Here is a 27261-nt window from a genome sequence, read left to right on the forward strand (position 1 = left end):
TAAGTACTTGACTAATTTCACTCTTAAATCTGCACTACAACTCCTAAAAGAGTGATCCGGTAAATTATCTCCATTTCTCCAGATAAGGAAACCAAAATTCAGTGTGAGTAGTGTTCTGCAATCGGAGGCCACTATAGGCAACTCAGGCACCTTGGAAAAACAGGTGAATAAGTGGTGTAATAATTAACTGAGGTCCCGTAGCTAGCTAGTAAGATGTGGAGCTAAATTGTGAATCTGGGAGTCTTGCTACAGAACTCATGTTCCTAACCATTGTATTATTTTTATAAATATTCTTACATTGCTGTCACTCCTGCCTATACCTTAGGGACTGTACTAAAATAACCTGTTTTTTGCTTTCTTGATTTGTCAAAATGACTATAAAGAACAAATAGGAACAAAGATAGTAAACTGGATTTCATTTTGTATAAAAATCTTCATATGGATTATAGGTAGATAAGATAAATGGGATAGGTATTTAAAAGGCATTTTTGTGTGGGGCATGTTTTTACATTTATTAACTGCCATTCCAACTGCCCATACACCTTACATCTGATAGTTTTTACTCCTTCAAAAAATTTTCTGGTTGCTCTATAACGTCCAGATTAGGTTTTTCTGATCCCTTTACAAGTGATTCTTCCATTTAAAGATACTCAGTGTTGCTGAGTGGCTTCTAGAATAATTTGAGTAATTTTCAGAATGACCCATTTCAATTCCTCCTAGGCTTTTTAGGTTTCATTCAGATTAATCACACACCAGCCACTTCAAAAGAAAAAGAAGCTCATTAGTTTGAGCTTTGCAAATAAGAAAGTGGCAGCAAAGTCGACACTCCCTTTCTTCTCTCTGTGAACTGAGTGTAGAATGTTCAAATTTATCCCATTCTTTCCTTTGGGATAGAAATGATTTGTATCTAGGATGATATATAATTTTTTGTTCAACCTGTAATGATTTTGAGAGATCAAAGAAGTATTAATAATGTCATAAAGGTAACAGGTATAAACTATGACTATCATGGGCTAATGGTATGTGGCACCCACTGGAGTAAGTAAGGCTCAGCGTTGAGGGGTGCCATCTTTTCCACACCGGAAGTTACAGAAGTGGTCTTATCTGAGTAGAAAGGCTGTGATGTCAGCAGTGGCAGCCATTGTGAGCCACCAGGCCTCAGGTTTCCTGGGTCCTTTCATTCTCCATTATTCTACTTCATCCCCACACCCCAGCTTCTCAGAATTGGGGGATGGAAGAAAAGGAGCTTACCATTATCATTCCCTTTTCTAATCTCAAAGTGCAGTTAAAGAAGTGAAGCTAATTGAGCTTTTTGCTGCTTTTGTTAAAATGGAAAGTGGATTTATTTTCAAGCACAACAGTGATGATTAGCATACTAGATAAAAGAAAGATCAGTCTTTCATAGCTGACTTTGGGACCTCCTACAATGGGGAGGGTTGCTGTGTTGCCTTCAGAAGTTAAGTCTTCACCTGATGCTTTAGCAGGCTTTTCAAACAGATTCCCGTTGGAATTCCTTCTGACTTTCAAGATGGTATTCCAGATAGTTCATGTTCTTCTGTATATCCAGGAACTCTTCCATGAAGTCCAAGAGATCAGTTTCACTGTTTTCCGAAGCCAAGATTTTCAGGTCTTAAAGGACCTTGCTTCACATGTGCTCCAACCACAGAGCAGACTGTTTCAGAGTTGCCATTTCCCTGTTACCTACATCAGGCGTCAATTGCTGGAAGACATGTGCTGCACCTTCATGTTTTCTCTGTCAAAGGGAGGAAATCCACAATGTTCTGTATGGGAAAATACCCATATCTTGGCTAATACCCACTTTTTCTTTTTCCTCCCAGGCTCTATGGTTATATAAACAAATAGGAGTTAGAGAAACCATCTGTGTGAGTGTGTTCTGGTGTCTAGGGTAAAGCAGCAAATTGAGGAACATACTATGAGTATTTTCCATCTGAGAGTAGAATTTCCTTTAGAACTCAGTACTTAATGGGATTATAGCCTATGCTATAATAATAGTAACACTAATGTTTTGAGAAAGCAGTAAATGAGAAGATAGAAGTTTGGCTTACAGGGGGATGAAGAAGTTTATTTTCTTTTTTAAAAAGGTTTTATTTGAGAGAGAGTAGAGAGAGAGCCCAAGTGGGGGTGAAGGGTAGAGGCAGAAGGAGACTGCTGAGCAGGAAGCCCGATGCAGGGCTTGATCACAGGACCCTAAGATCATGACCTGAGCTGAAGGCAGATGCTTAACTGACTGCACCACCCAAGCACCCCTGAAGATGTTTATTTTTAATATAATTCACAAGAAATCAAAGTGGGAATGTGATACATGATTTGAATTTATGATAGGGACTGGAGAAATTTATTTGAAACTCAGTATGTAGAGAGGGAATAAACCAAAACTCTACTTAGTGAAAGAAAATAGTGAGAAAAACAGTGAATTAGGTTACCCCTAAATCCTAATGTCTTAACAGAAGTTTGTTTCTTATTCATAGTGCATGGCTAATGAGGGTTGACAGTTCTCAAAAGAGTTAAATAAGGGATCTGGGCTGAGGATGATGCCATTTCAACTCATGCTTCCATAACCATAGGGCAGAGGAAAGGGAACATACCAGTCACATACACACACACAAAAGACAAATTTTTGAATGTGCTATAAAACTCAAATTTACCTTGCCACACATTGCTAATAATGAGTTCGTGATCTCTGTCTGCCAAAAGAATAAATAAAATCTAAAATAAAATTAGATTTTTTTAGATTTGATTTATTTATTTGACAGAGATCACAAGTAGGCAGAGAGGTGGAAGCAGGCTCCCTGCCAAGCAGAAAGCCAGATTCGGGGCCAGATCCCAGGACTCTGGGATCATGACCTGAGCCGAAGGCAGAGGCTTTAACCCACTGAGCCACCCAGACGGCTCTAATAGCAAGTTTTGAAAGTGATCTTTCGGTTTATATTAGTAGCTAAGTTTTTGTAGTGTGCTTAGATGGAATTTATGATGAATTAACCTCTTTCTGTGTATGACTCTATAAATGAAAAGCATTTCAGAGATTGTTTTTTGGGATTTCTCATGATCTTCAAATATGTTTTTTTCAGATGACCATTTTAGGCATTTCTAAATGGCTCTCATACTATTAATCTAAATGCCTCTCATACTCATACTATTGTATGACAGAATATTTCACATCATTCTCTTTTTCTATACCTGGATAAAACCAAACTTTTTCATAACTCATTTGGAAGTAAAATCTGACCTGAATTGACGTAAAGCTATTTGTGGTCTTTATCTCACTTTAATGTGTGAATACGAATATACTTTTGCCACAGAATTCTTAATGTATTTGATTCTGGACTACTTCCCCAGATGTACTGACAGTGTTACAGAATATACAGTATATGCCCATATCACCTTTAAAAAATCTGAATTAATTTAAACATATCTGTCCCTTAAAGTTTCAGAAAAGGGACTACGGATCTGTATTTATATAGTCTCTTTAACAAGCTCATAGAGGTATGATCCAAATTTAATCCAAAGGCATAATTTTCAGGTTTTCTAAATTCTAATATTTTCTCTAACTCATTTATTTGTAACAATGGGAAATACTTTGAGATGCTTGATTTCATAAAGCCACTAGGTGGCATCTTTGTAGAAATAAAAGCACATTAAAAGAAATATTTATTGTATAAATAAATACTGAGATAAATAAAGTAGATGTGTTATGAGAAAGATAAGTAATTTTGGGCAGTAATTCCTGAGAAAATGTACAAGTTTATTGTGAAAAGTAAAATATAAAATGAAATTTAAAAATTACTTTTCTACTTTCAGAATTGAGAGCCTTTTTCCTATTGGTTGTTTTCAGTTTGCTTTCACATTTATTTTGTATAACCAAACAATTATATATTTGTGTGTATATAATGTGTGTGTGTGTGTGTGTGTGTGTGTGTGTGTGTTTGGTAAGTAATAACCATTTCCACCTGCAGACACTACCTCAGAAGCCTACCAATTTAGGCCCATATTGTAAGACTGAGTTGTAGAAGATCATCTCCACAGCCAACCGTAAATAAAATAGGAACATACAGTGGTTATCAAGTCACACTTAACACTGTGAAGTACTTAAAGTTCTCTACCACCAGGTTTTCTTCCCTCCATCTCCTGCCTGTATGCTTAAACCTAGTTTTTTCATACTGTCCCTAACATTAAGGACAACAAACAATACATTTTAAAGAGACCAAGAAAGGTGAGTCTTTAAAACCAGTGGAATTCTCATTACTAATAAAATATAAGATACATTATGATTTACCTGGTTTACCCATGAAGAACTAACCCGAGCAGTTATATGAATGCTTCCCCGTCTTTGCTCTTTACGCATGGTGCCTTCATGAAGTGATTTAAACACATTTGCTTTTATTTAAAATCAGTATTAAAGCCTGTTATATTTGAGAATATAATGCATATTTTATATTGTTCTGGTAAGAAATCTGTCATAAAATGGAATGAAGACATTGGGGAAAAATGAAATTGGACATTAGGAAGTTATTGAGGAGATGAGAATGCAGTTTCAGCGGAATGCTATAAAGGAATGAAGGCACTGAACATTATGAAGGAAGAATGGATTTGTACTACAGACAACAAAAACTTTAATCACTTAATCTTACATGCTTCTTAAATATCAAAGAGTGTTAAAGCAAACAGCATAAAATAGTGGTTTAGGATGGAGGCTCTGGAATCAGACTGCTTGGGTTTAATCCTGGCTCCCCCACAAAACCTCTCTGAGCCTTAGTTTCCTCATTGGTAAAGTGAGGTTAATCAATAAAATCCTTGTAAGAGTTAAATTAGAAATATATGTGAAGTGCTTAGTAACAAATAATATTAGCTATTATTATGAAGCCACATGATAGTTATCACTACATTTGCAACAGGAAGATAGTTGATCCTTTTCCCCAATAACATGTGCTTCTTTAAAAACCTTCTTAAAGAATTTATAGTGATAGAAAAAACCTTTACAATTAGGTGATTAACAAAACTTTTGCTTCTCCTGACTTAAAAGAGGGAATAGCTCCTGTCTCCGTTTTTTTCTTTGGCTGTCGAAAAACTAAGAACCAAGTTCTAATTTTAATAAATGCAAGTAGGCACCTTCTGTGTACAACTGTGTTCTTTTACGTCAAGATCTTCACTCTCATTTGATATTTACATTTTCGCCAAACCCGATTTTTTGTATCTGTAAGCCAAATTGCCGTCAGCGTTTGGTTCGGAGAACTGCGCCCTTTCACAGGTGTAAGAGAAGTTTGGAAAGTAGCGTCCCATTCACTTTGGGATCTAAGTAAGCCCTCCCTGCCGCCTTCCTCCTCCCGCCCCTCCCTCTGCCTCACTGCTCCGCCCGCCGCCAGACCCCGGCCCCGCCTTCCCCTCCCCTGCGTTTCTTCCCTACGCGAGCACCGCCTCTTCTCGCGGCATCAGTGTCCGGCGGGAGGAGGCGGTGGTAGGGCGGTTGCTAGGATATGGCAGGCAACAGAGAATGCGGCGGGTGTGGACGCTGCTTCCTCGGAGCGGTTCTTGAGAAACCTCTGCGACCCGAGTAGCTCCGTTTCTCAGTCAGGTAGGAGGACAGGTTTGGGCTGCCCTCTCCCGGCCCTACCCTCAGACCCGCCTTGGACTGGTGACGACGGCGCGGGACTCCCAGAACTTTGTGCGGGGCGCTGGTCCCGCCTTGGCTCTGCGGACTGCGTGGCCGCTGGACAATGTTCCACCTCTACTTCAAAAATCGTGCAAAACATCCCATTTTTCTTGGTTCCTTTCCTGGCTCTGTATCTCATATTTGGGGTTCGGAAACATCTCCCACCCGGAGTGCTTATCTTAAGTGACAGTAAAGCAAGACCTGTGTGTAACCCAGATCTGACATTAGAAGACGTGTAGGCATCCATGGCGACATTTCCAGTCGAGCCAGTAGAGGGCTTTCACGCCTTCCTCCTTGGCACGCTCCTCCTCTCCTCCCGTGGTCTTTGCCACGCCTCCTAAAAGCTTAAAAATTCAACAGGTGTATTTGGTAGAAGGCAAAACTGGAGCCTTGCCTTACCGGTTACACTAACATTCTAGATACATCAGTGAAATCATGCGTTGTCGGTGAAAGAGGGACTTTTTTTTTCTTGCCACAGCACATACCCTCCTCAATGTCCAACCCCCAACCACCCCATCTCTCCCACCCCCCCTCCCCTCCAGCAACCCTCAGTTTCTTTCCGGAGATTGAGAGTCTCTTATGGTTTGTCTCTTCTGGTTTCATCTTGTTTCATTTTTCCCTCCCTTCTCCTATGATCAAGAGGGACATTTTTGTATACAATCATAATAGGGACTTCTTTTTTCTTTTTGAACAGTTTTTTTAAGATTAAAACATTTACATTTGAATAGGCAAATGTAAAAGGTAGAAAGTTCAAACAGTACAAAGAATGAACAGTGAAATTCTGTTTTACACCCATGTCCTCCCCTCTTCCCTTTATCTTCCACAGTTATTCTGTCCCTATATAAATATGTAGTTGTACCTGTAACGTGGTAGGTACTGCCATGTGTTTTCGTTGGAGGCAGTCATGGAGGTGTGATTGCTGGTTGACCAGTGAACTGAACTGGGGCAATCACAGTCTCCACCCCTGTCCTTGGAATGGGCCTCCCACCCAAGGCCCCTAGCTACGGGCTGCTTCAATGACCCAGAGAGTAATGTGTAATTGAGACCATCTGGACTGGATACCCGACTGAACCCAATAAAGGTCTCTTTAGATAAACTCTTTAAGATTCTGGCAAGTGGGTCCAGAGATCTACTGTCTTGCAGCTGCCAAAGATAAGCCTAGTGTGTAAGGTCCCTCACTTATTAAACTTGCCACCTACAAATCTGGAGTGCTGCCTCTTTATTTAGTTTCTCCTTGGAGTCCATGGTTGGGGCTCAGTATCAGCTTTTACCCCCCACAGAATTCAAGAGGTTGTGAACCATCAGCTTTGCTTTTTCACTTAATTGAATTATACAGTATGTAGCTTTTAGAATTGGCTTAGCATAATCCATTTGAGATTCATCCATGTTGTATCAATAGTTTATTCCTTTTTCTTGAATGAATAGTAGTCCATTTTGTGACTCATAGTATGAGGATCCATACCTCAACAGAGGAACACTTGTGTTGTTTCCGGTGTTGGGTGATTAAGATTTAAGGCTTTACGGATGTCTGGGTGGTTCAGTCCATTAAGCGTCTGCCTTCAGCTCAGGTCATGATCTCAGGGTATTGGGATCAAGTCCCGCAACGAGCTCCCTGCTCAACAGGGATCCTGCTTCTCCCTCTGCCTGACATTCCTCCTGCTTGTGCTCATGCTCTCTCTGGCATATAAATACACAATATCTTAAAAAAAAAAAAAAGAAGAAAGGCTTTATAAACTTGTGTCTGCAAATTTGGTATGAATGTAGTTTTTCATTCTATCTGGGTAAAGAACATAGATTGCTGGGTCATATGATACATGTACATTTAATTTTATAAGAAAAATAAGTTATTTCAAATGTACCAATTTTCCTTTCCACCATCAAGCTATAAGTTCTACTAGTCTTCATACTCACCAGCACTTGACATTGTTGGGCTAAAAAAAAAAAAAAAAATATATATATATATATATGTATATGAAGTTGTATTTCTTTAATAACTAATGATATTGAGCATCTTTTCATGTGCTTGTTCTCAGGACCAGGGCTAGACTGAGGCAACTGAGACAGCTAGGCCCCAAATTTGAGGAGGGATTTATCTTCAGGTGCACCTGCAAGTGTGGCTCAGTGCAGGTGCGACATCACACTTGTGCCACTCCAGTCCTGTCCCCGCCTCTTTGCTTTCTGTATGTACTCTTGTTGACTTGCCTGTTGAACTATTTTACTCACTTTTAAACGGTTACTCTTTTCTTATTGAATTGTGAGAGTTCTCTATATATTCTGGTTACAAGTCCTTGATCAAATAGAAGCTTTGCAAAAAATTGTCTCCCAGGCTATGGTTTGTCCCTTTAGTTTTCTAGTTATGTTTTTTTTGAAGAGCAGACATTCTTTTTTTTTTTTTTTTTAAGATTTTATTTATTTATTTGACAGACAGAGATTACAAGTAGGCAGAGAGGCAGGCAGAGAGAGAGGAGGAAGCAGGCTCCCTGCTGAGCAGAGAGCCCTATGTGGGGCTCCATCCCAGGACTCAGATCATGACCTGAGACGAAGGCAGAGGCTTTAACCCACTGAGCCACCCAGGCGCTCCAAGAGCAGACATTCTTGATTTTGTTTCTGTTTTAGAAGATGACATCTTGGCCCTTTTACTGGAAGGATGACCCACCAGATAGAAACAAAAGCATGACCTCAGCCTCTCCAAAGGGGTGGGAGGAGTATGTTGCCAGGAGTCAGGGCTTCTTTATGATAGTCTTTCTTTAATCAGGCCATTAAGTCCTATTATAGGAGAAAATAGCCAAAAGGAAAAATTTTTTGTAGGTGAGAACCTAAAGAGGTTTCTTGAAATTTTTAAAATTTGAGTTTTTATTTGTTTTTTTTTTTTTTTTTTATTTCACTTTTTTCTTTATTATTTTGGAAGTGTAAAGCTTTCATTTTTTTGTTGTTGTACTTGAAATTCAGGTATGTATATTTAATTTCACAAAGTCTGGGGTTAAGAATATCATAGCCCTCAATTTTGTAAACAGTATAAGAATTTGAGAACCGTTCATTCTCATCTTTCCCTTCCCAATTATATATTGTTATTGTCTAATATTTCAATTTTCTACTGTTATTTTGTGTTGACAGTATTTGTGTTTACCCATATGTTTGTAATTTATTTGTTCACTTTTCCTTTTGCACTTTGAACATCTTTTGAGCCCATTTTCCTCTTTAAGTGTACCCCTTAGAACTTTCTTTAGAGCAGGTATTGTGGTATAACTTATCTGTAAATATTTCTATTTTTTTTTTTCTTGAAAGAGAAATTTGCTAGGTGCACAATTCTAGGTTGATAGTTATCTTCTTTTAATTAGTTCATTGTTACGTTGGCTTCTATACTTCTGATGAGAAATCTTTCCTTTCTTTCCTTTGTATTAATTTCCTTTGTATTTCCTTTCTTTCCTTTGTATTAATGTTAGCAAATTAATATTATCATTATTATTATTCAAAGCAGTAGATGATATATCCTTTATTACTATATGCTCTCCATATCTTCTTTTTGTTACTCTGTAATGTAATTACAATGTATGTGGCTTTGAATTATTGGCTTTGATTCATTGGCTTTGAATTATTGGCTTTGAATTATTTTTACTTATCCCATTGGGCATATATTTACGTTATGCCTCTTGACTGTTTGGATCCATATTTCTCATCAGTTTTGTAAAATTCTCAGCCGTCACCTTTAAAAATATTTTCTCTCTTCTTTTTGTTTTTTCTGGGTTTCCAATTTGGCATATATCAGATCAGGGGCTGACAGACTTTTTCTGGAAAGGGCCTCGCAGGCCACATATAGTCTCGGTTGTTATTTTTTATTTCAAAAGTACAAAAGCATTCTCAGCTTAAGTGAAGATACCCTTAGCAGTAAAATATGCTAGACTTTTTCTCTTTTGCATGGTCCTTAATCTCTCATACTTTTCATATCCTTATCTCTTTGCGGCATTCTATATAAAATCCTTTTCTTTATCTTCTAGTTTACTAATTCTCTCTTCAACTCTAACGCTATATTCATTTAATTCAACACGTACATATTTTTATTCCAGATATTCCATATTTTTGGAAATTTGTCATCTAGCAGCCAGACAACTTCAGTGACTAAGGTTATTATTTTTTTTCTCTGTAAGGATTTGTGCTGAATTTGTTAGCCCCAGACACAGCTTTTTCACCTCACTACTGTTCTGAATTTTAATCTGCCCCTGCTGTTGTTACAGAAATATGCCTCAAGGTCACTTCTGCCCTCCCTTCCTGGCTGCCAGCTTCTATAGGTATCCGTCCCACAGACAGGCTCCTCACTGCTCTGATCCAGCTCCTGCCCCTGAAGCCTAGCAGTCGGCCACCCTAGCCCACTCTGGCCCACGTCCTGGATGCTGTCCTACGGTCTCCCAAGCCAAAGCTCTTGGTTGCTGTACCTCATGCCCTAATCAGCTCCAAGATCAACCCACATTTGTTTGTTGATCTGTTTGTTTTGGGGAACAAAGGTCCTTGGAGACTTGCTACAGTTTGTGAGAACAAAACTACTACAGAGAGTGATACTATCCAGGGTGTGGTTGCTGTGAAGCTGGGGGATTCCTTGGAGCTTCTAATCAGTTGTAATCCCAGAAGCATAAATCCTGTGTTAGTTTGTGTTCAGGAAAAAAACAACAAACTATTCAAATAAGTCCTTTCACAAGGCATTGTTCTTTTTAATAAGGAAGAGGTGACTGTATATTTTAAAATATTTTTCAATATATTCTTTTTTCTTTTTAAGATTTTATTTATTTATTTGAGATAGAATGAGAGTGAGAGCGAGAGTGAGAGCGTGCATAAGCACAGGGAGCAGCAGGCAGAGGGAGAAGCAGACTCCCTGCCGAATAGGGAGCCCAAGGCAGGGCTCCATCCCAGGACTGGGGGATCATGACCTGAGCTGAAGGCAGACCCCCAACCGACTGAGCCAATCAGGTGCCCCTGTTTTTCAGTATATTCTTGATAGTAGATTTTTCTCAAATTGATTATATTTTGAGGTTCTCTTTTGGTTTAATTTCTACTTTCTGTGGTGTTTTTATTAAAAATTCACCAATGCTTTTACTTGATGCCATTACTAAAATAATCAGTATTTTAAAACAAAATAACAAGGAGCATTACAGTGTATTATAAACACTGCTGTATACCACCAATGAATTTGATATCTGGTGTAGAAATTTTTATGTGTAATAAATATATTTATTTTTCTTGGTTCAGGAAAATGTCTGATCAGGAAGAAGAATTTGATGCTGAGAATGTTGTGAATGCATCAGAAGAAAATAAAGATGCTTCTGGGATTATCAGTATTCCACTTCCCTCTGAAGAGTTTCCAGAGTCAGATCAAGCAGAAGATAATGAATCTGAAGTTGAACCATCCAGTGAGGGCTATACAACACATGCTAAGGAGGAAAGTCACCAGGGCTTATCAAACGTGGAACCAGAAGATGAAGAACCACTCATGGAAGAAGCTTTGTTGCCCAAACAAGTTTCATATTTTCCAGAAAGTTCTACAGAGCACTATCTAACTAAATATGATAATGTAATGCAGCCAGCCAAACAGTATTCAAAGCCTGGATCTCTGGCTTTTCTGGATAAGATAAAGGCTATAAAGGAATCTCTGAAAGCATCAGTGAACAATCCTTTAGCAACAGGTATTACATAGGGAAGATAGGAATTTCCTCATTTTGTAGAATGGCTGCTTTTTCAAATTTGTTTTGCTTGAAGATTTGTTTTATATTTGGTATTACATTACTTTCCCTTTCCTTTATCCACCAAACTTCTGTAGCTACTACCACTTGATCTCTTTTTTAAAATTTTTTATTTTTTATTTTTTTTTAAGATTTTATTTATTTATTTGACAGACAGAGATCACAAGTAGGTAGAGAGGCAGGCAGAGAGAGAGGGGGAAGCAGGCTCCCCGCCGAGCAGAGAGCCCAATGCGGGGCTCCATCCCAGGAGCCTGGGATCATGACCCGAGCCGGAAGGCAGAGGCTTTAACCCACTGAGCCACCCAGGTGCCCCTGATCTCTTAATTAAGTGTGAAGATACTCTATTCTGTTCTATCTATTTTCCCAAAATAGATGAACACCATTAAATTTTAAGTTGATATTGATCCATTTTTTCCTAAGTAAAGTATGTTTTTAAAATGTTTAGGAACTTTGGAAAATGGACAGATTCTTGAGTATAATTGTAGTTCTTTTGCATGCCTCTTTGGAATTAATTGTTCATAGCTAGCAAGAAAGAGTTGGAATGGAACTTGACTCCAGATTCCTCGTTTCATATTCAGGGCTCATTCTTCATATCTTGTTACTTTTACATATTTTCATACTTCTGCTTAGGGTTAACTTTATATTTAGCTTTGGAAAAGTTGTTGTTCTCTTGCATTATTGGTTAGTTTTAAAGGCATAATGTCCATGGCATGTAGGAGTTATTACTGCATTGTTGGTAACAAAGCCAAAGTGGAGCAGCAAGAAGGTGGTTATACCTAGAAGCAGCCTACTTGGCTGATTAACTGGTTGCTCCTTTTCCCTCTTGTTTGTTTATTTATTTCAAAAGCTATTTTTGTTATTAAGTTCAGTTAGCCATAATATAGTACATCATTAGTTTTTGACGTAGTGTTCAGTGACTTATTAGTTGTGTATAACAGTGCTCATTATGTCACATGACCTCCTTAATACCCATCACCCAGTTACCCAATCCCTCCACCCCCTTCCCTTCTGCAACCCTCTATTTGTTTTCCCACCTCCAGAGTCTCTCATGGTTTGTCTTCCTCTCTGTTTTCTTCCTATTCAGTTTTCCCTCCCTTCTGCTATGGTCCTCTGTGCTTTTCCTTATATACCACATACAAGTGAAACCATGTAATTTCTTTCTCTGCTTGACTTATTTCACTTAGCATAATACTCTCCAGTTCCATCCATGTCAACGCAAATGGTAGGCATTCATCACTTCTGAGGGCTGAGTAATATCCCATTGTATATATGAACCGTACCTTCTTTATCCATTCATGTGTTCAAGGATGTCTCAGCTCCTTCCACAGTTTGTCTATTGTGGACACTGCTGCTATGAACATTGGGGTGCAGGTGCCCCTTCTTTTCACTCCATCTGTATCTTTGAGGTAAACACCCAGTAGTGCAATTTCTGGGTCATAGGGTAGCTCTAGTTTTAAAGTCTTGAGGAGCCTCCATACTGTTTTCCAGAGTGGCTGTACCAGCTTGCATTCCCACCAACAGTGTAAGAGGCTTCATCTTGGTATCCAAGATCTAGAAAGAACTTACCAACTCAGCACCCAAAAAACAAATAATCCAGTCAAGAATACCAATTCATTTGTTTCTTAAAGTAATCTCTGTGCCCAATGTGCAGCTTGAACTTGCATCCCTGAGATCAAGATTATATGTTCTCCTGACTAAGCCAGCCAGGCAGTCCCTGGGCTCCATTTTTTGATATCTTTGTGATTGCCTGATACTGTAGTTTTTAACAAGCACATGGAAATTAGAACTAAGTTGTCTTGGCCCTGTGCTTTCTAGGGTTTGTGAATTCCTTCACATACCTCCCCTTCCCAAAGCTTAGGAAATCACTGCCATGAAAATGTTAAAATATGTTAATCATAGAATTTTGACTCTATAAAACAACTAGACTAGCTTTCTGATAATTTAACATCTGTGAGAGTGTTTTCTTTGTTGATAGCTATGAAAATAAGTTTTAACAATCTCAAAAAACCTCAGCATTATCAATGCCTAGTTAAATTTTATTCTAGGGTTATTGAAAAATGTGTCATTTAGCTTTATGAAAATTATCATATGTCAGGAATTTAGAAATGTACAAAACTTTTTTGGTCTACAGTGTACACTCTGCCCTCTTACTTGTCACTCACTTCTACATCTTACTCATTACATCTTCTCCATTAAAATTTAAAAATCTGTAGATATAAAAGAAGAAAGTTTACCCCATTATAAGAAGCTTCTATAAAGGTTTTCTTTATTATCAATATGTAAGTGTCTTGATTTCCTATTTTATAGAATGGGTAGTGAGCCACGTAATGTCCATTTTGGTGAAAAGTAGATTTGTATTAGTTATTCCAGATATTTGTAATGAACAGTGATTTTTCTGTTTTACATTTTGGCAGCCATAGTCATAAATCAATTATGGGAAGAAGAGTGGACTTAGATATCTTTTTCTTTGAAAATTTCTCTATTGGATTTTCCTAACTTCATGAATATGCACTGACTTATGGATGCATGCTATCAGTATATAATCAAAGCTTGCACATGCACATCACAGCTTCAGGGACACCCCCTAGGTCTCCGGGCCTCCCGTTCTGCTATTCAGTACATTTCTGAGATGTTCTTCTATTTATATCTGAATAATATAATACCAGATACCAATACCAGATTAGTACCAATTAATACCAGTATGATATCAAATATTGGGACTCTTTAAAAGCAGTTTAGTTTTATTTCCTATTTCTTGTGGAATTCTGAGTGAGAAGGTAATTCTGAATGTGCATGGATCCTCATAGCAGAGAATGGAAAAAAGATTGGAACTTGGAGCTGGGGTTGGGGGAAATTAAGGTCAACTTGCTCCATCATTCTCTCTCTGCTTGTGAACTGTAGGTTGCTGACCCTTGCTTTTGACTATGGTTCTTTCTTTTCTCTTTTTATCTACAGTAAAAGTTGTACTTTTTCCTGTGGGCCAGGAAATTATAATGCCTTTTAAAATAGATATCACTATAAAATACCTCAAGGATCATTTTTCGTATCTACTAAAGATCCCATCTAATATACTGCAGATAAGATATTCAGGTAAGTTGGGAAGCTAATAAAACTTATTTAGTTTTATCATGTGCATAATCAAGATCTTTGATTTGTTAAATTAATATATAGTCTTTGAACATTATATTATGATTATGCATTCATTCAACACATTTTTATTGAGGACATACTTGTTCTAAATACTTAGTTAAGAACTGAAGATGTAAAGAAACATGAAACAAAATCTTCATTCTGAAATTGTTTACAGACTAGTCAGAAAGATGATATAATAATACCACATAATGTGTAAATGTCTTAATGGAGATATGCACAAAAAACTGTGAGAACAGAGAGGAAAGAAACTGGGAGTCTAGAAAGCTTCATTTAATAAAAGTGGTAATATTTGTGCTAAGTCCCAAAGAAGTTAGAAAATCTGGGACCCTGGAGGAAGTTGTAAGAAGTTTAGAGTGGCTAGAAGTAGGTTCTGTGCGGGGAGTGGGAGACAATGAGGTTGAGAGAAGTTGATGAGGAATGAGTATGTATAGAATAAGAAAAGGACTTAAAGATGGTTTCTCTGTCAGTCTTGATACATTAAGGTCAACTCTCTTTCCCATGGTGTTCAAGTTGATTTCTTTTTTATGGGCAGTATTGAGTATCCCACTTTATAGTAGCCTCGTGTCCTGAGAGGACATAGTCTTTGTAACTGTGAAAGAGAGAGTGAGAGCAGCCTAGCTAAATAAATGTTTCTGTAGAATATGTCTGCACAGATGCTAATATTTTAGTTTTGAAGTTTTTGTATTAACTTATAAAGATGCCACAAAAAAAAACTTTCCAGGGAAATAAAAACATTTTTCTGCATGTGGGAAAATCCTAAACACTAAAAATGAGTAAACCATACCTATTAAATTCCTCCTCATCAAATCGGAGAAAACAATCAGTTCAATTTCAAAATTATTTTTAGAAAACTATTATAATGAATATGTTGTAATACTAAGATGCTCATGTATTCAAACAACTGACTATTAAAGCTCGGGTAGAGAAACAACGCTAAAATGTAAATAGTTATTAGTAATAACAATCATGATGGTTAATTTATTGAGATGTACTATGTGCTAGTCCATCTACAGAATGTTTTACCTACATTATCACATTATCATTCAGTCCATACAACAACCCTTTGAGGTAGGTATTGTTGCTAACTTTTTTTGAAGGAAGGAAACTAAAGCTTGGGAAACTTACACAAATTCACACAGCAAATGAATGGTAGAATCTGAACTTAAATATAGGTATGACTCCAAAAACGGAGTTTGAAACTGCTTGCTTGGCATTCTCTATAAGAGGAAGTTCAAAATTGGAGGAGAGAGCAGTTTGAGACTGGAGTCGCTACCCAGTGGTATTTGAGACTCTCTGTTCTTTGTATTTCATGACCAACCTTTATGTGTAGGTGCCAGTCATCACCACTGAGTAACAGGCTTATGTAAGCCATGATAATAAAAGAGCTTGATTCTATGTCAGCTGCTCTCTAACATAGGTGCTTTTTTCTAGTACTAGAATTAGAGTTCAAATTTGGTGGGATTAAGCCTCCTACACAAACTAGAGGAATGACGAGGGCTCTGGGAATCTATATTGGTTTCCTATGGGTGTTGTAATGATTAACCACAAGCTTAATAACTTAACACATGATTTCTCTTACAGTCCTGGATGTCAGAAATCATAGGCCAGTTTCAGTCAGATGAAACGAACATGTGGGCAGGGCTGTTTTCCCTCTGGAAGTTCTGGGGAGAATCTGTTTCTTTGTCTTTTCCAGCTTCTAGAGTTGTACACCGTATTCATAGGCTCATGGCCCCTTCCTCCCTCTTTAAAGCACTCAGTAGAGCCTCTTCAAATCTCTACTTTTGTTTTATCATCTTCTCCTCTGTAGTCAAATCTCCCTTTCTTCCTCGCTAAGGGCATTCATGATTACATTTAGGACCCACATAGATATTCCAGGATAATCTCTCATTTCAAACTTTTTAACTTAAGAACATTTACAGACATCTTTGCTATATAAGTTAGCATTCATAAGTTCTGGGGATTAGGACATGGTTATATTCTGGGGCAATCTATCACATAGTCCATATAATATTCAGTTTACTTTTTTAAGTTAAGAATTTCGGGTCTTTGTGCTTTCTTAAACATAGGGAAAATGGACTGGTGGTATCTGATATATTTCTAAGAATGAGTGTCACAAAATCTTTGGTATGTTCGAGTTCCTACCTATAATTTAGGAAGACCATGCATCGGAAGAGTGATAGAGATTCTATCAAAACAGCAGCCAATAACATTATATATAGTTTTGTATTCCTTGAAATAGAGAAGTAAAATTTGAGTAAATTTACAGGATATACCAATGAAGGGAGATAGAACTAAAAAAGATATAAAATAATATAAAAATAAAGTGATGTACACTTTTTTCCAGCACAAACATAAGCCTTAACTCCACTTTTTCATGAATTTATTTATATGAGTTCCTTATTATAGAAGCAGAAAGGGAAGGATGGAACTCTGAGTATATGCTTTTCTGCATTGGAGAGAGGAATAGGTATGAAAATAATCAAATTTTCCTGATCTAGATATGCCCATGTTCACATATAACACATTTTGATTTTTTAGAGACTCAATGTTTAGAATATGATTTTGCTCATAGAATATGTTTTTATTTTTAAATAGTTATAGAGTTGCATGGTTATTCTATATTTGTATTTCTGATGAGAAATCTTATGAGAGTTGTAGCTTTACTTATAGTGCTGAATTCTTGCATCTTAACTTTTCCCATTGTGGCACTTTCTGTACTAACATTACAGCAAGGGGTAGACATCATCAATATTCTATCCAGTAATTGAACTATATGTGTTCATACAATCATCTTTGATGTTTTCCATCCCCTTACAATGAGTATATATGGTTATTTCTTTGTCATAGCACTTCTAATTTCATGTCATTTTTAGGAATGATTCTTAAAAATAATGAGACTCTACTGCAACATGGAGTTAAGCCACAGGATATTGTACAAGTGGAAATTTTTTCTACAGATCCAGATCTATTTCCAATCAAAAGAATACAAGGATTAAATGATGCCTCTCAAATCATAACTGTCAGAGTACAAACTGGTTAGTTACTTCATGTCTTTTAGATAAAGTATTTTAGAGTCCTTTTGTAGGTGAACTTTCATTCAGTCTTGGTTTTACCCCCTTAGGCATTACTGAGTACCAGGAGGTAGCTGTTGAGATTATAAAATCTGACTTTCACAAACCGTTTCTTGGTGGATTCAGACATAAAATAACAGGAATAGAATATCACAATGCTGGAACACAAACTGTACCTAAAAAGATTCCCAAAAAAGACAATGTATTTTGTAGGGATACCCAGGTAATATTTTTATTTTTCTGTGTAGGTTTTTGAAACTGCAGAATGAACAGATGTTTTGTGTACCTCCCTAAAATTAAAAATTGCCTCATTTGCCATGATGTGAATGGAGCTAAAGAGTATTATGCTAAGCGAAATAAGTCAGAGAAAGACAAATACTGTCTGATTTCATTCATATGTGAAATTTAAGAAACAAAACAAACAAGCAAAGGGGAAAAAAGAGAGAGAGAGAGGCAAACCAAAAAACAGACTCTGAACTATGGAGAACAAACTGATGGTTACCAGAGGGGAGGAGGTGAGAGGATGGGTAGATAGGTGATGGGGATTAGGGAGTGCACTTGTTGTGATGCATGAAGTGTTCAGTTACTCTGTTGTACATCTGAAGCTAATATTACACTGTATGTTAACTAACTGGAATTTAAATAAAAACCTAAAAAAATTAAGTTAAAATCTTCCAAGGAATTATACAGTAATTCAAATAATAACAGAAAATTAACACAGAAAAATGTCCTCTTTACTCACTTAGATGTGTACATAGTGGATATTTAAATTTTTATGTTTTGATTTTAGACAGTTCTTCAGAGAAAAAAGTTCCAACAGACTACAAATACAACATCCACGCAGATGACTAAAATTGGTGTGTATGTATCAAACATGACTGATAAACTGGTAACACCAGGAAATTATTTTTCAGCAGCAGAATACCATGCTCAAAGACTACAGTCGGTAAGATAACTCTTATTATGAGTGAATACTATTACTAAGAATGAAAGAAATGAGCCAGTTGCTCTGTGTGCATCTTTGTGTGTTTCCTTAAGCCACACTAGCTTACAAAACAATCCACATGGGTGCTGTTAAAGAAAAAATTACTCATAACACATACTGAAGATGGTAAGGCAGACTTTTAGGAGGGGCTACTACAATGGGGTTTTTTGGTCGGGAAAAGAGTCTGGGCTCAACTTTAAATACAAGGAAAAGTGGAAATTTATAGCCAAGGAGTAGGGTAGAGGTCGGTGGATGGAAAATTACTAAGAAAACATCAGAGGTAAGGGGAGATTCTGGCTAAACCATCCTAAACAGGATTTTTTACTGAAGGCAGACCAGAGTTGATTAGGCATTGTCTGGAGCCATATATTATAAGTATATTATAAGATCAAATTTTCTTATATATTATAAGAGCCTCATTAAATATTGAGGATAGGATCCTGGTTAAACTGACTGAGCAGGCTTTTGCTAAAATTGAACAATTCAGACATGATCACAGAAGCCCAAAAGTTGAGGCCTAATTAAAAAACTGCTCAGAGGGGCCTGATTAGAGTTTGGTCAAGGAGAGAATCTTTATTAGTGTGAGTTCTGTTTCACTGGTATTAAAAGCAGTTTTTATCTCCGGTCTCTCCCCTAGAAGGAACCATAATCCTAAATGCCCCTAATCCTTCCTTCCCTTTCTCTTAGGGATTCCTAAGGGTTTGTGTGTTACCTTTGGGCATTGTTAGCTTTGTCTTCTCTATACCTTGGCCTTAATCATTGGGACAGTAGAATCACCTAGGGGGCTTTCCAGAGTAATTGAAACCAAAAGGACACCAAAGTCTGTTTTCTCTAATATTAACATAGCCACTCCAACTCTTTTATGTTATTGTTTGCATAGTCTATCTTTTTCTGTCCTTTTACTTTCAACCTATTTGAGTCTTAATCTAGAATATTTCTGTATAGACAATATAATTTGATTTTGTCTTTTTATCTAGTCTGATAATCTCTACCTTGTGATTGAAGTATTTAATACATTTATATTTAATGTAATTATTGTTAAGGTTGGATTATACCAGCCATTTGCTATTTGTTTTCTGTATGTCAGATGTCTCTCTTGTCCTCTCTTCTTCCTTTGCTGTCTTTTATGTTAAATAGGTATTTTCCAATGAACCATTTTAATTCTTTCAGTTTTTTTTTCCATTTAAAACCCTTTTTTCAAGATAATATATACTTTTTAAAAAGTATACAATTCAATGACTTTTATTACATACAGAGTTATACAATATTTAGAATGTTCTCATCATCCCAGAAAAAAAAAATCCTGATCCAATAGCAGTCAGTCCCTATTTCCCTCCAATGTTTTCTGCCTTAGGAAACCACTAATCTACTTTCTGCCTCTGTTGGTTTACCTATTCTGGATATTTCATATACATGGAATCATACAATATGTAATCTTTTGTGATTGGCTTTTTAAAAACATAGCATAATGTTTTCAAGGCTCTTCCATGTTGTGACATGTACCAATACTTCATTCTTTTATATTACAGAATAATATCCCATTGTATATACTCAACTGGATATACCTATTGTATCCATGCCAATGTATATACTGAATTTTGTTTATTTATCGGTTGATGGACATTTGAGCTGTTTCCACTTATTGGCTGTTAGGAATAAAGCTGCCATAAACATTTGTGTACGAATTTTTATGTGGACATATATTTTCATTGCTCTTGGGTATATGTCCAGGAGTGTAATTGCTGGATCATTTGGTAAGTATGTGTCTAACCTTTTTGAGGAACTGCCAGACTGTTTTTCAAAGCAGCTGCACCATTTTATGTCCCACCAGCAGTGGACAAGGATTCTAATATCTTCACATATCTTCACATCCTCATCGACACTTGTTACTGTCTATATTTTTCATTACAGATGTCCTAGTAAGTCTGAAGGGATATCTCATTGTGGTTTTGATTTGCATACCCTGATGGCTAATGATATTGAATATCTTTTCATGTGCTTATTAGCAACATTTTACATTGTCAGAGACATTTTTGATATGATGACATGTGGGGGGGTGCGACCATGCTTTAATGGGTAGAAAACAAGGATACTGCCAGACATCCTATAAGCATAGGAACACTAGCCCCACTGCAACAGATAATTACCTGGTCCAAAGTATCAACAGTGCCATTGCTAAAACCTGCTTTAGGGTCTGTCTCTATCACAGTAGGTAGTCATTGATTCTCTGGTCAATTTGTTATTGTTGTTGTTTTTCTATTTCTAAGTTTGCCTTCCTGAGGACCCCTGGTTTAGCATTCCCTAATGGTTAGGTAATGATTGACTAGAGGTTGTGCTCAAATTCCTTGATCTAGTAAAGCTTCCACTTTAAAACAAAACAAAAACAAAAACTTCCACTTTAGCTAATGGACCCATGTGTATATTGAAAGATGCATTCAAAGTCCAGACAAGTTCAGTTTCTGTATATCCTGGCTTTTACTTTCTGCTGGGTTTTCTTCTTGCGTTTCTGCTGCACAAGACCTCACAGCTGGGATATGGAAACAGGGAACACCTTTTCCCTGTTTCCCACCTTTTCCTTTTCTCTGAATATGTGTTTATCCTTGTACATGTGTTCAGCCTTTATGCTACTAGGGATATTTGGGAGGTTATCACAGCTCACTATGGCTATCTCATTTTCCTGATCTCCCTGATTAATTTCTGGCTAGTCTGCCTGTCTATTGCTTGCTTCAGAAGACAATCCCAGCTGAGTTGCTGGCTGGTTTGTTTTTGTTTTTTTGTGGGGTTTTTTTTTTTGTTTTTTTTTTTTTTTTGCACTGAGATTACTGTTGTTTGTGACATTGCTTGTGACATTGCAACCCATGCCTGAGTTGCCATTCTTTTGTCTTTTTCTCCCTTGCTACTGGTTGGAAGATGATGAGAAATGGGCCAGCCACCTAGGTCATAAAAGTAGAAGCCATTTGTTGAATATAATAGAGCTTTCTACCAGCTCTAAACTGCTTGCTAATCCCTGGATTATGATATAAGAAGGGAAAAACTTGTATTTATTGTTTAAACAACTGTGTTTTAGTGTCACTATTTAATAAGTGTAATAACACCCAAGTTAAATGCATTCTATTGATTTTTATTTAAATTAAGAAAAAATAAAAATTTTATAAAATCTTTTTGTTGGTTTTTAAATATTGATTCAATATTTAATTGAATATTTTTTTCAATTAAATTTTTTCTCTGAAAATGTTAACTCTAGTCTGGTCTTGATTTTTGTTTTGTTTTGTTTTACTGTAGTACAGTGGTTCTAAAACTTTAGCAGGCATCAGGAACACCAAGAGAACTTGTAAGGTACAGAATCTGTGCCCTACCCAGGATTTCTCATTCAGTAGCTCTGGTGTGGGGCCTGATAATTTGCATTTCTAAGTTTTCCAGATGAAACTGTTGGTCTGACCATTACTCTTTGAGAACCACTGTTCTAGTAATTCTGTTTCACATAAAAGTAAACTTTTCTTTGTTGAATGAGCTGCCTTATATTTTTTGGGCTCTTCCCAAATGTTTGGTTATTCTTCGGTGTGTAGGCAGGGTATTTGAAGTCCCCATTGTCCAGTGTGCTAAGCATATTTGTTTACTACAGTCTTATGGGGTAGTTTTAGGGGATGGCCAAGCCTTGATTGTGGAAGAGAGGTAGTGTTCTGAAGAGGGAGCTTCTGTTCGGATTCCTGGGTGTCACCAGCCTCTGTGCACTAACTGTTCTTGCCTAGAGGCAAATATTTCTGTTGCTGCATTTCTCAGTCAGTTACCTTATCAATTGCCAGAACATCCCTTCTGCTCATAATCCATTGGTTAAGGGCTGGAGTAGTCTTTCACTCTTCTGTATTTTCTAACTTGCCTTTCCACCTTCCCCGTGGACGATTAGGCATAGATTCTTTAATTTAGTCTACCGGTCTCCTTTCTTGAGGGAATTCTTCAGAGTTTCTGTTCCTTTGGAGGACTCCTTTAGTATGACCCCATGTCCTTATTGATTTCTGCTTACATGATTTTCTGTAATTACCAAGGATTAGACTATTGTAAAGGGATGAGTCAGCATATTCTCTGTCCTCAATTTTGATCTAGCCTCTCCACATTTTATTTACACGTTTAGTAAATACAAATATGAGCTCTCTTAGCTGCATTGCAAGTTTCTTGAGGATTTAGTACTGTACTGTAACCCCAGACATACTTATATTTCTCACAGTTTAACAAACACGTGTTTGCTTAAGTCTTTCCTTTATCTAACCTGCCTTTGATGTCTTCTACACATAACCTACCTGCCTTGTGTTTAGTTAATGAAATTTTGTTTTAATTATGAGCCTAAGCTAATGATAGTTAAGATAAACTAGAGACAATTAATATTCATAACAATAATGGTATTTATTGAGGACTTGTGATATATCAGGGTTAAGCTGAGGGCTTTATATGCAAAATCAAAATTTAAAAAAACTAGTGAGTAGCGGAGGGCAGATTTAGACCTAAATTTTACTTCAGAGCCTGTGCTCTTAAACATTGTGCTAACTGCCTCCTAGGAAGGCGTATTTGCTAGATTTCAAAGCCAAGTTGCTGATGTGCAGTACCCACAGCTTATATGTCTAATGTGTGTGAGAACACCTGGCATAGGGCAAACCTAGACTCTCGGTACTCTCTAGTAATTACACACTGAAATAGAAATAATCACCATTGCCTTTTGTTATTGTCTGATATAGTTGATAATGAATACTTTTTATTTCCTTTTAATTTAACTATAGGTAATAGTGCTACAGACTTACTATAGACAATGGCATGCTAAAGTTGTGGTAGAGAATTTAAAAAGACAGAAAATGTTAAGATTCAAGTGGGAAGCAGAGGAAGAAGTAAGGAAAACACAAGAAAAAGAGGAATGGATCAAATTGGACTACTACCGGAGGCATAATCCTCAAACAAAAGAAGATTTTGAGCTTCTTTATAATGCCCTGGAACGTGAGTTTGAAATAGCCTTCACATAAAATATTAGTTTTATAAGTTTTCACCAGTAGGAAAAACAGGTTTACTAAAGACAGAAAGAAAACATTATTTCAGGATGATGTCGTAGGAATCTTCGACTAGAGAATTTAAAGAGATAAATAATGTTTTACATTTGGGACAAGAATTAAGGCAGAAATAAAATTGGGAATGCTTTTATATTAGCAGTGGGTAAATAAAATGTGTATACTGCTCTGTAAATTACGTGGTTTTGGTGTATTATCTCATTTGATCATCCCTGTGAGGTAAAAAGGGAAGTATTGTCCAATCTGATTCTCTGATGGTCTTGGCAATTTGTGAACTCAGAGCCGAGCAATTTGGAATCCCTCAGTTTAACAGTCTGTCTCTGAGTCCGCTCTTTTAATTCCCACCCATTAATGATCAGTATAAATGTATTGTCTCAACACAAGTGACTTATGCCTTATTTCTTCCACAAGATATGTGCTAGTCATTGACACAATTAAAAGCTTCAGTTACTTGACTGGCCAAGCACTGCCTACTCAGGGCAGTAGCTACACTGTTCTTGAAGCCTTTTCCCATTGCCTCCTTCCAATCTCAGCTTAAATTTTGTCAGAGGCTTCTGTGACTGACAGAAGAACCTGGATATCCTGTTGTCATCACGGTTCCCACTGTACCCAAAACTTTTCATTTATGTTACCACCACAGTTTGTAATAACACATCTTTTTGTTTAACATTAATTTTCACCACCAGATGGTAACCTCCATGAGAGAAAAACTTAGTTTTTTTTTTTTTTTTTTGGATGCTTTCTTTTTCTGTGCTTAGTTCACATGCCCAACAAATATTGATAGAATGAATGAGTGGGTCCCTAAGGAGAAACCCAAAGATGTTGAAATGCAGCCATCTCTAGCTTGAGTAACAGAACATGTTCAATTTTAGGTGTCAGATATTGGGTCTATTTAAATAGCTATATGGTAACATGGTATTTACCAAAAGATGAAACAATTAAACACTTGGTCTAACAAGCAATACTAATACATTGTTCTCTTTGGTAACATGCAAAACTGAGTGGCTTTAGAAATGTGGCAGTGTTTGAGGTAACAGCCTTCTCCTTCAGCTTTACGTCTGCCTCCCCTTTCTCCTAATTGTTGACCTCCACAAATGCTTTCTGTTTTACTTTAAACTTCACTTCCATTTTCATTTTCTCTCAGATGAAAACAAAGTTTGTTTCTAAGTGTTAAGAGTTAAAAGACAGTACTGTTGGCAAAGTGTCTGTGAAAGGTCTTATTAACAAGCATGAAACTAAAGTTCTGGTATAACAGAACTCTATTCAAATAATTTTCCAAATTCACATATGAAAAAAATCAAAGGATATTTTATTGTTATTTTGCTCGGTTGACAGTTGTGCAAACAAAAGAAAATATGCTGAATGAGGTTCTACTTTTTCTACTTAATGGCTATTAACTTGGACAAGTCACTCACTTCTAAACCTTAGGTTCTTCATCTATAAAAGGACTTAATGAGGGGTGCCTGGGTGGCTCAGTGGGCTAGGCCGCTGCCTTCGGCTCAGGTCATGGTCTCAGGGTCCTGGGATCGAGCCCCACATCGGACTCTCTACTGAGCAGAGAGCCTGCTTCCCCCTCTCTCTGCCTGCCTCTCCGCCTACTTGTGATCTCTGTTAAATAAATAAAAAAAGACATTTAAAAAAAAAAGGACTTAATGATCTTTGGCATATTTACTGCACAGGGCTTTATAAAGTGAAAATAAATATTGCATTTATGAAAGTACTTTAAAAGCGCAAATACATACATACATAAGTTACTGTTATATGGTAAATAATTTTATACCATTTTCTATATTAAAGTAGAACACACATACTTTGTATGTCTACACATGATTTGTATGGGAGAAAATGAAATTTCTTACATAAAAGAAGCATTTCTTAGTTTATTTCCAGCCCTGAAATTCTAAATTAAAATTCAATAATTTAGAAGTTGTTTTGTTGTTGTCTTTGAAACTGCTGCCCTCTTGTGGCTCCTAGTGGCAATTGCATAATTTGAATTATAGCCCCTAATTATTTTTCCTTTGGGTAATATGTCCCTCGGTAATAAAAGCAAAATATATCATTTTAAGAAAATGAATATTAGTATGTAAGAAAATGTAATTGGTCAAAGTTAAGACCATTTCCAGGCAACACTATTTTATTTTTATGTTTTTTTTTCTTTTTCTTGTAGCAGTATGTTGAAGGTGACTCCTTTCATTGATCTGAATTGTCACTCTTACTTCAGCATAGGGATCATTATCTTTAGGAAACTTCTCTTGGCAGCACAAATTAGGCTCAAAGCCTGTTTTCCTTCTCCATGATTCTCTGTAAACACCACTTTCTTAACTGTCTACATTTGTACGGAGGGCGCCTGATAAGACACTTGCTCATTTTATGTAGTAAATATTTGTTGAATTGAATCTGCTAACCCTTTGCCTTGTTTTAACTTGTGCTGATGGCATTTTCTGACCTTCTCTAATTCTTATTTCTTGATCTCAATCTATCTTGACTTCTATCTTCTGGAGTCCATTGACGTACTCTGGCTCTGGGCGTTCACTGAATCTTTCTTGATTCTCTCCATTTAGGCTTTCAGTCTGTGAATGAGGATTTTAAAAAGCAGATTATAAACTGCTAGTGGTGGACAAAATCTTGTATGTTCTGCTATTTCTTATTTGAAAATTGCAAGTTTAGATCTCAGAAATTTTAGAATGTGTATAGACTTTAGGACTAGTCCTGTCCTTTCATTTTATAGTTGAACTTCAGACCTGGAAATTGGATGATTTGTCCAAGAAGATAAATTAAGGAGATAAAATATATTCTTTCAAATGAACTAGTTCCTTTAATATCTTTTTCTTTAAAAATATTGGTGGCTATTGACATCTGTTATGTACTGAATTGTGTTCCTCCAAAAATTCATATGTTGAAGTCCTAGCCCCTAGCACCTCAAAATATAGCTGAATTTGGAGACAGGACCTTTGAAAAAGTAATTTGGAAAAAAATAATGTCACATGGATGAGCCCTAACCGGTATGACTGATGTCCTTAAAAGGAGAGGGGATTAGGTGACACACACACAAACACACACACACAAAAGATCATGTAGAGACTTTGGAGGATGGTGTCCCTTTAGACTAGGAGAGAGGCCCTCAGAAGAAACTAACCCTGCCATCACCTTGATTTTGAACTTCTGTCTTCCAGAACTGTGAGGACATAAATACATTTCTGTTTTTTTAAGCCACCCAATGTATGATACTTTGTTATGGCAGTCCTAGAAAACTAATTCAGTATTCCAGTTTTGTTTTTGTTTTTATCAGCATCATCCCCATGGAACATATGTTTTATGAAAGGGGGCAGAATCTCTTTTGTTTTCGTAAATGTTTTTTCTGTATAGGTCTGGAAACTGTGAATTCAGAAAGAAAGTTTTGTCCATCTACTCCTGATTCCTGTGTGTTTCTATTCCTTATCGGTAGTTGGGACATGCTATTTCTCTGATGTCATGTCCCATTCCTTACTATAAATTTACAGGAGGTTGTTCATCTAATGGAGAATTTTGTTGGAATGCAAGCCCATTATTTTAATTTCTATTAGCTTCACTGGATTGTTCTCTTTTAAAAAATCATACTAATAATTTG

At 36.8% G+C, this 27261-nt stretch overlaps 1 protein-coding gene across 2 annotated transcripts in view; it reads left to right on the forward strand.

Moving 5' to 3' along the window:
• Positions 1-5482: 5482 nt before the first annotated feature.
• Positions 5483-27261, forward strand: part of IQUB (IQ motif and ubiquitin domain containing) — a 45318-nt gene continuing 23539 nt past the window's right edge. For both annotated transcript variants that reach the window (XM_032870248.1, XM_032870258.1), the window contains exons 1-7: positions 5483-5590; positions 10907-11340; positions 14353-14487; positions 17424-17585; positions 17672-17844; positions 18412-18567; positions 23376-23586. In XM_032870248.1, coding sequence (XP_032726139.1) covers positions 10911-11340; positions 14353-14487; positions 17424-17585; positions 17672-17844; positions 18412-18567; positions 23376-23586 — 1267 coding nt within the window. In that variant the 5' untranslated portion in view covers positions 5483-5590; positions 10907-10910. The remainder of the gene's footprint in view (positions 5591-10906; positions 11341-14352; positions 14488-17423; positions 17586-17671; positions 17845-18411; positions 18568-23375; positions 23587-27261) is intronic.

The sequence above is a fragment of the Lontra canadensis genome, unplaced genomic scaffold, assembly GCF_010015895.1.
Source record: "Lontra canadensis isolate GAN:19392208 unplaced genomic scaffold, GSC_riverotter_1.0 scaffold2, whole genome shotgun sequence".
NCBI lineage: Eukaryota > Metazoa > Chordata > Mammalia > Carnivora > Mustelidae > Lontra > Lontra canadensis.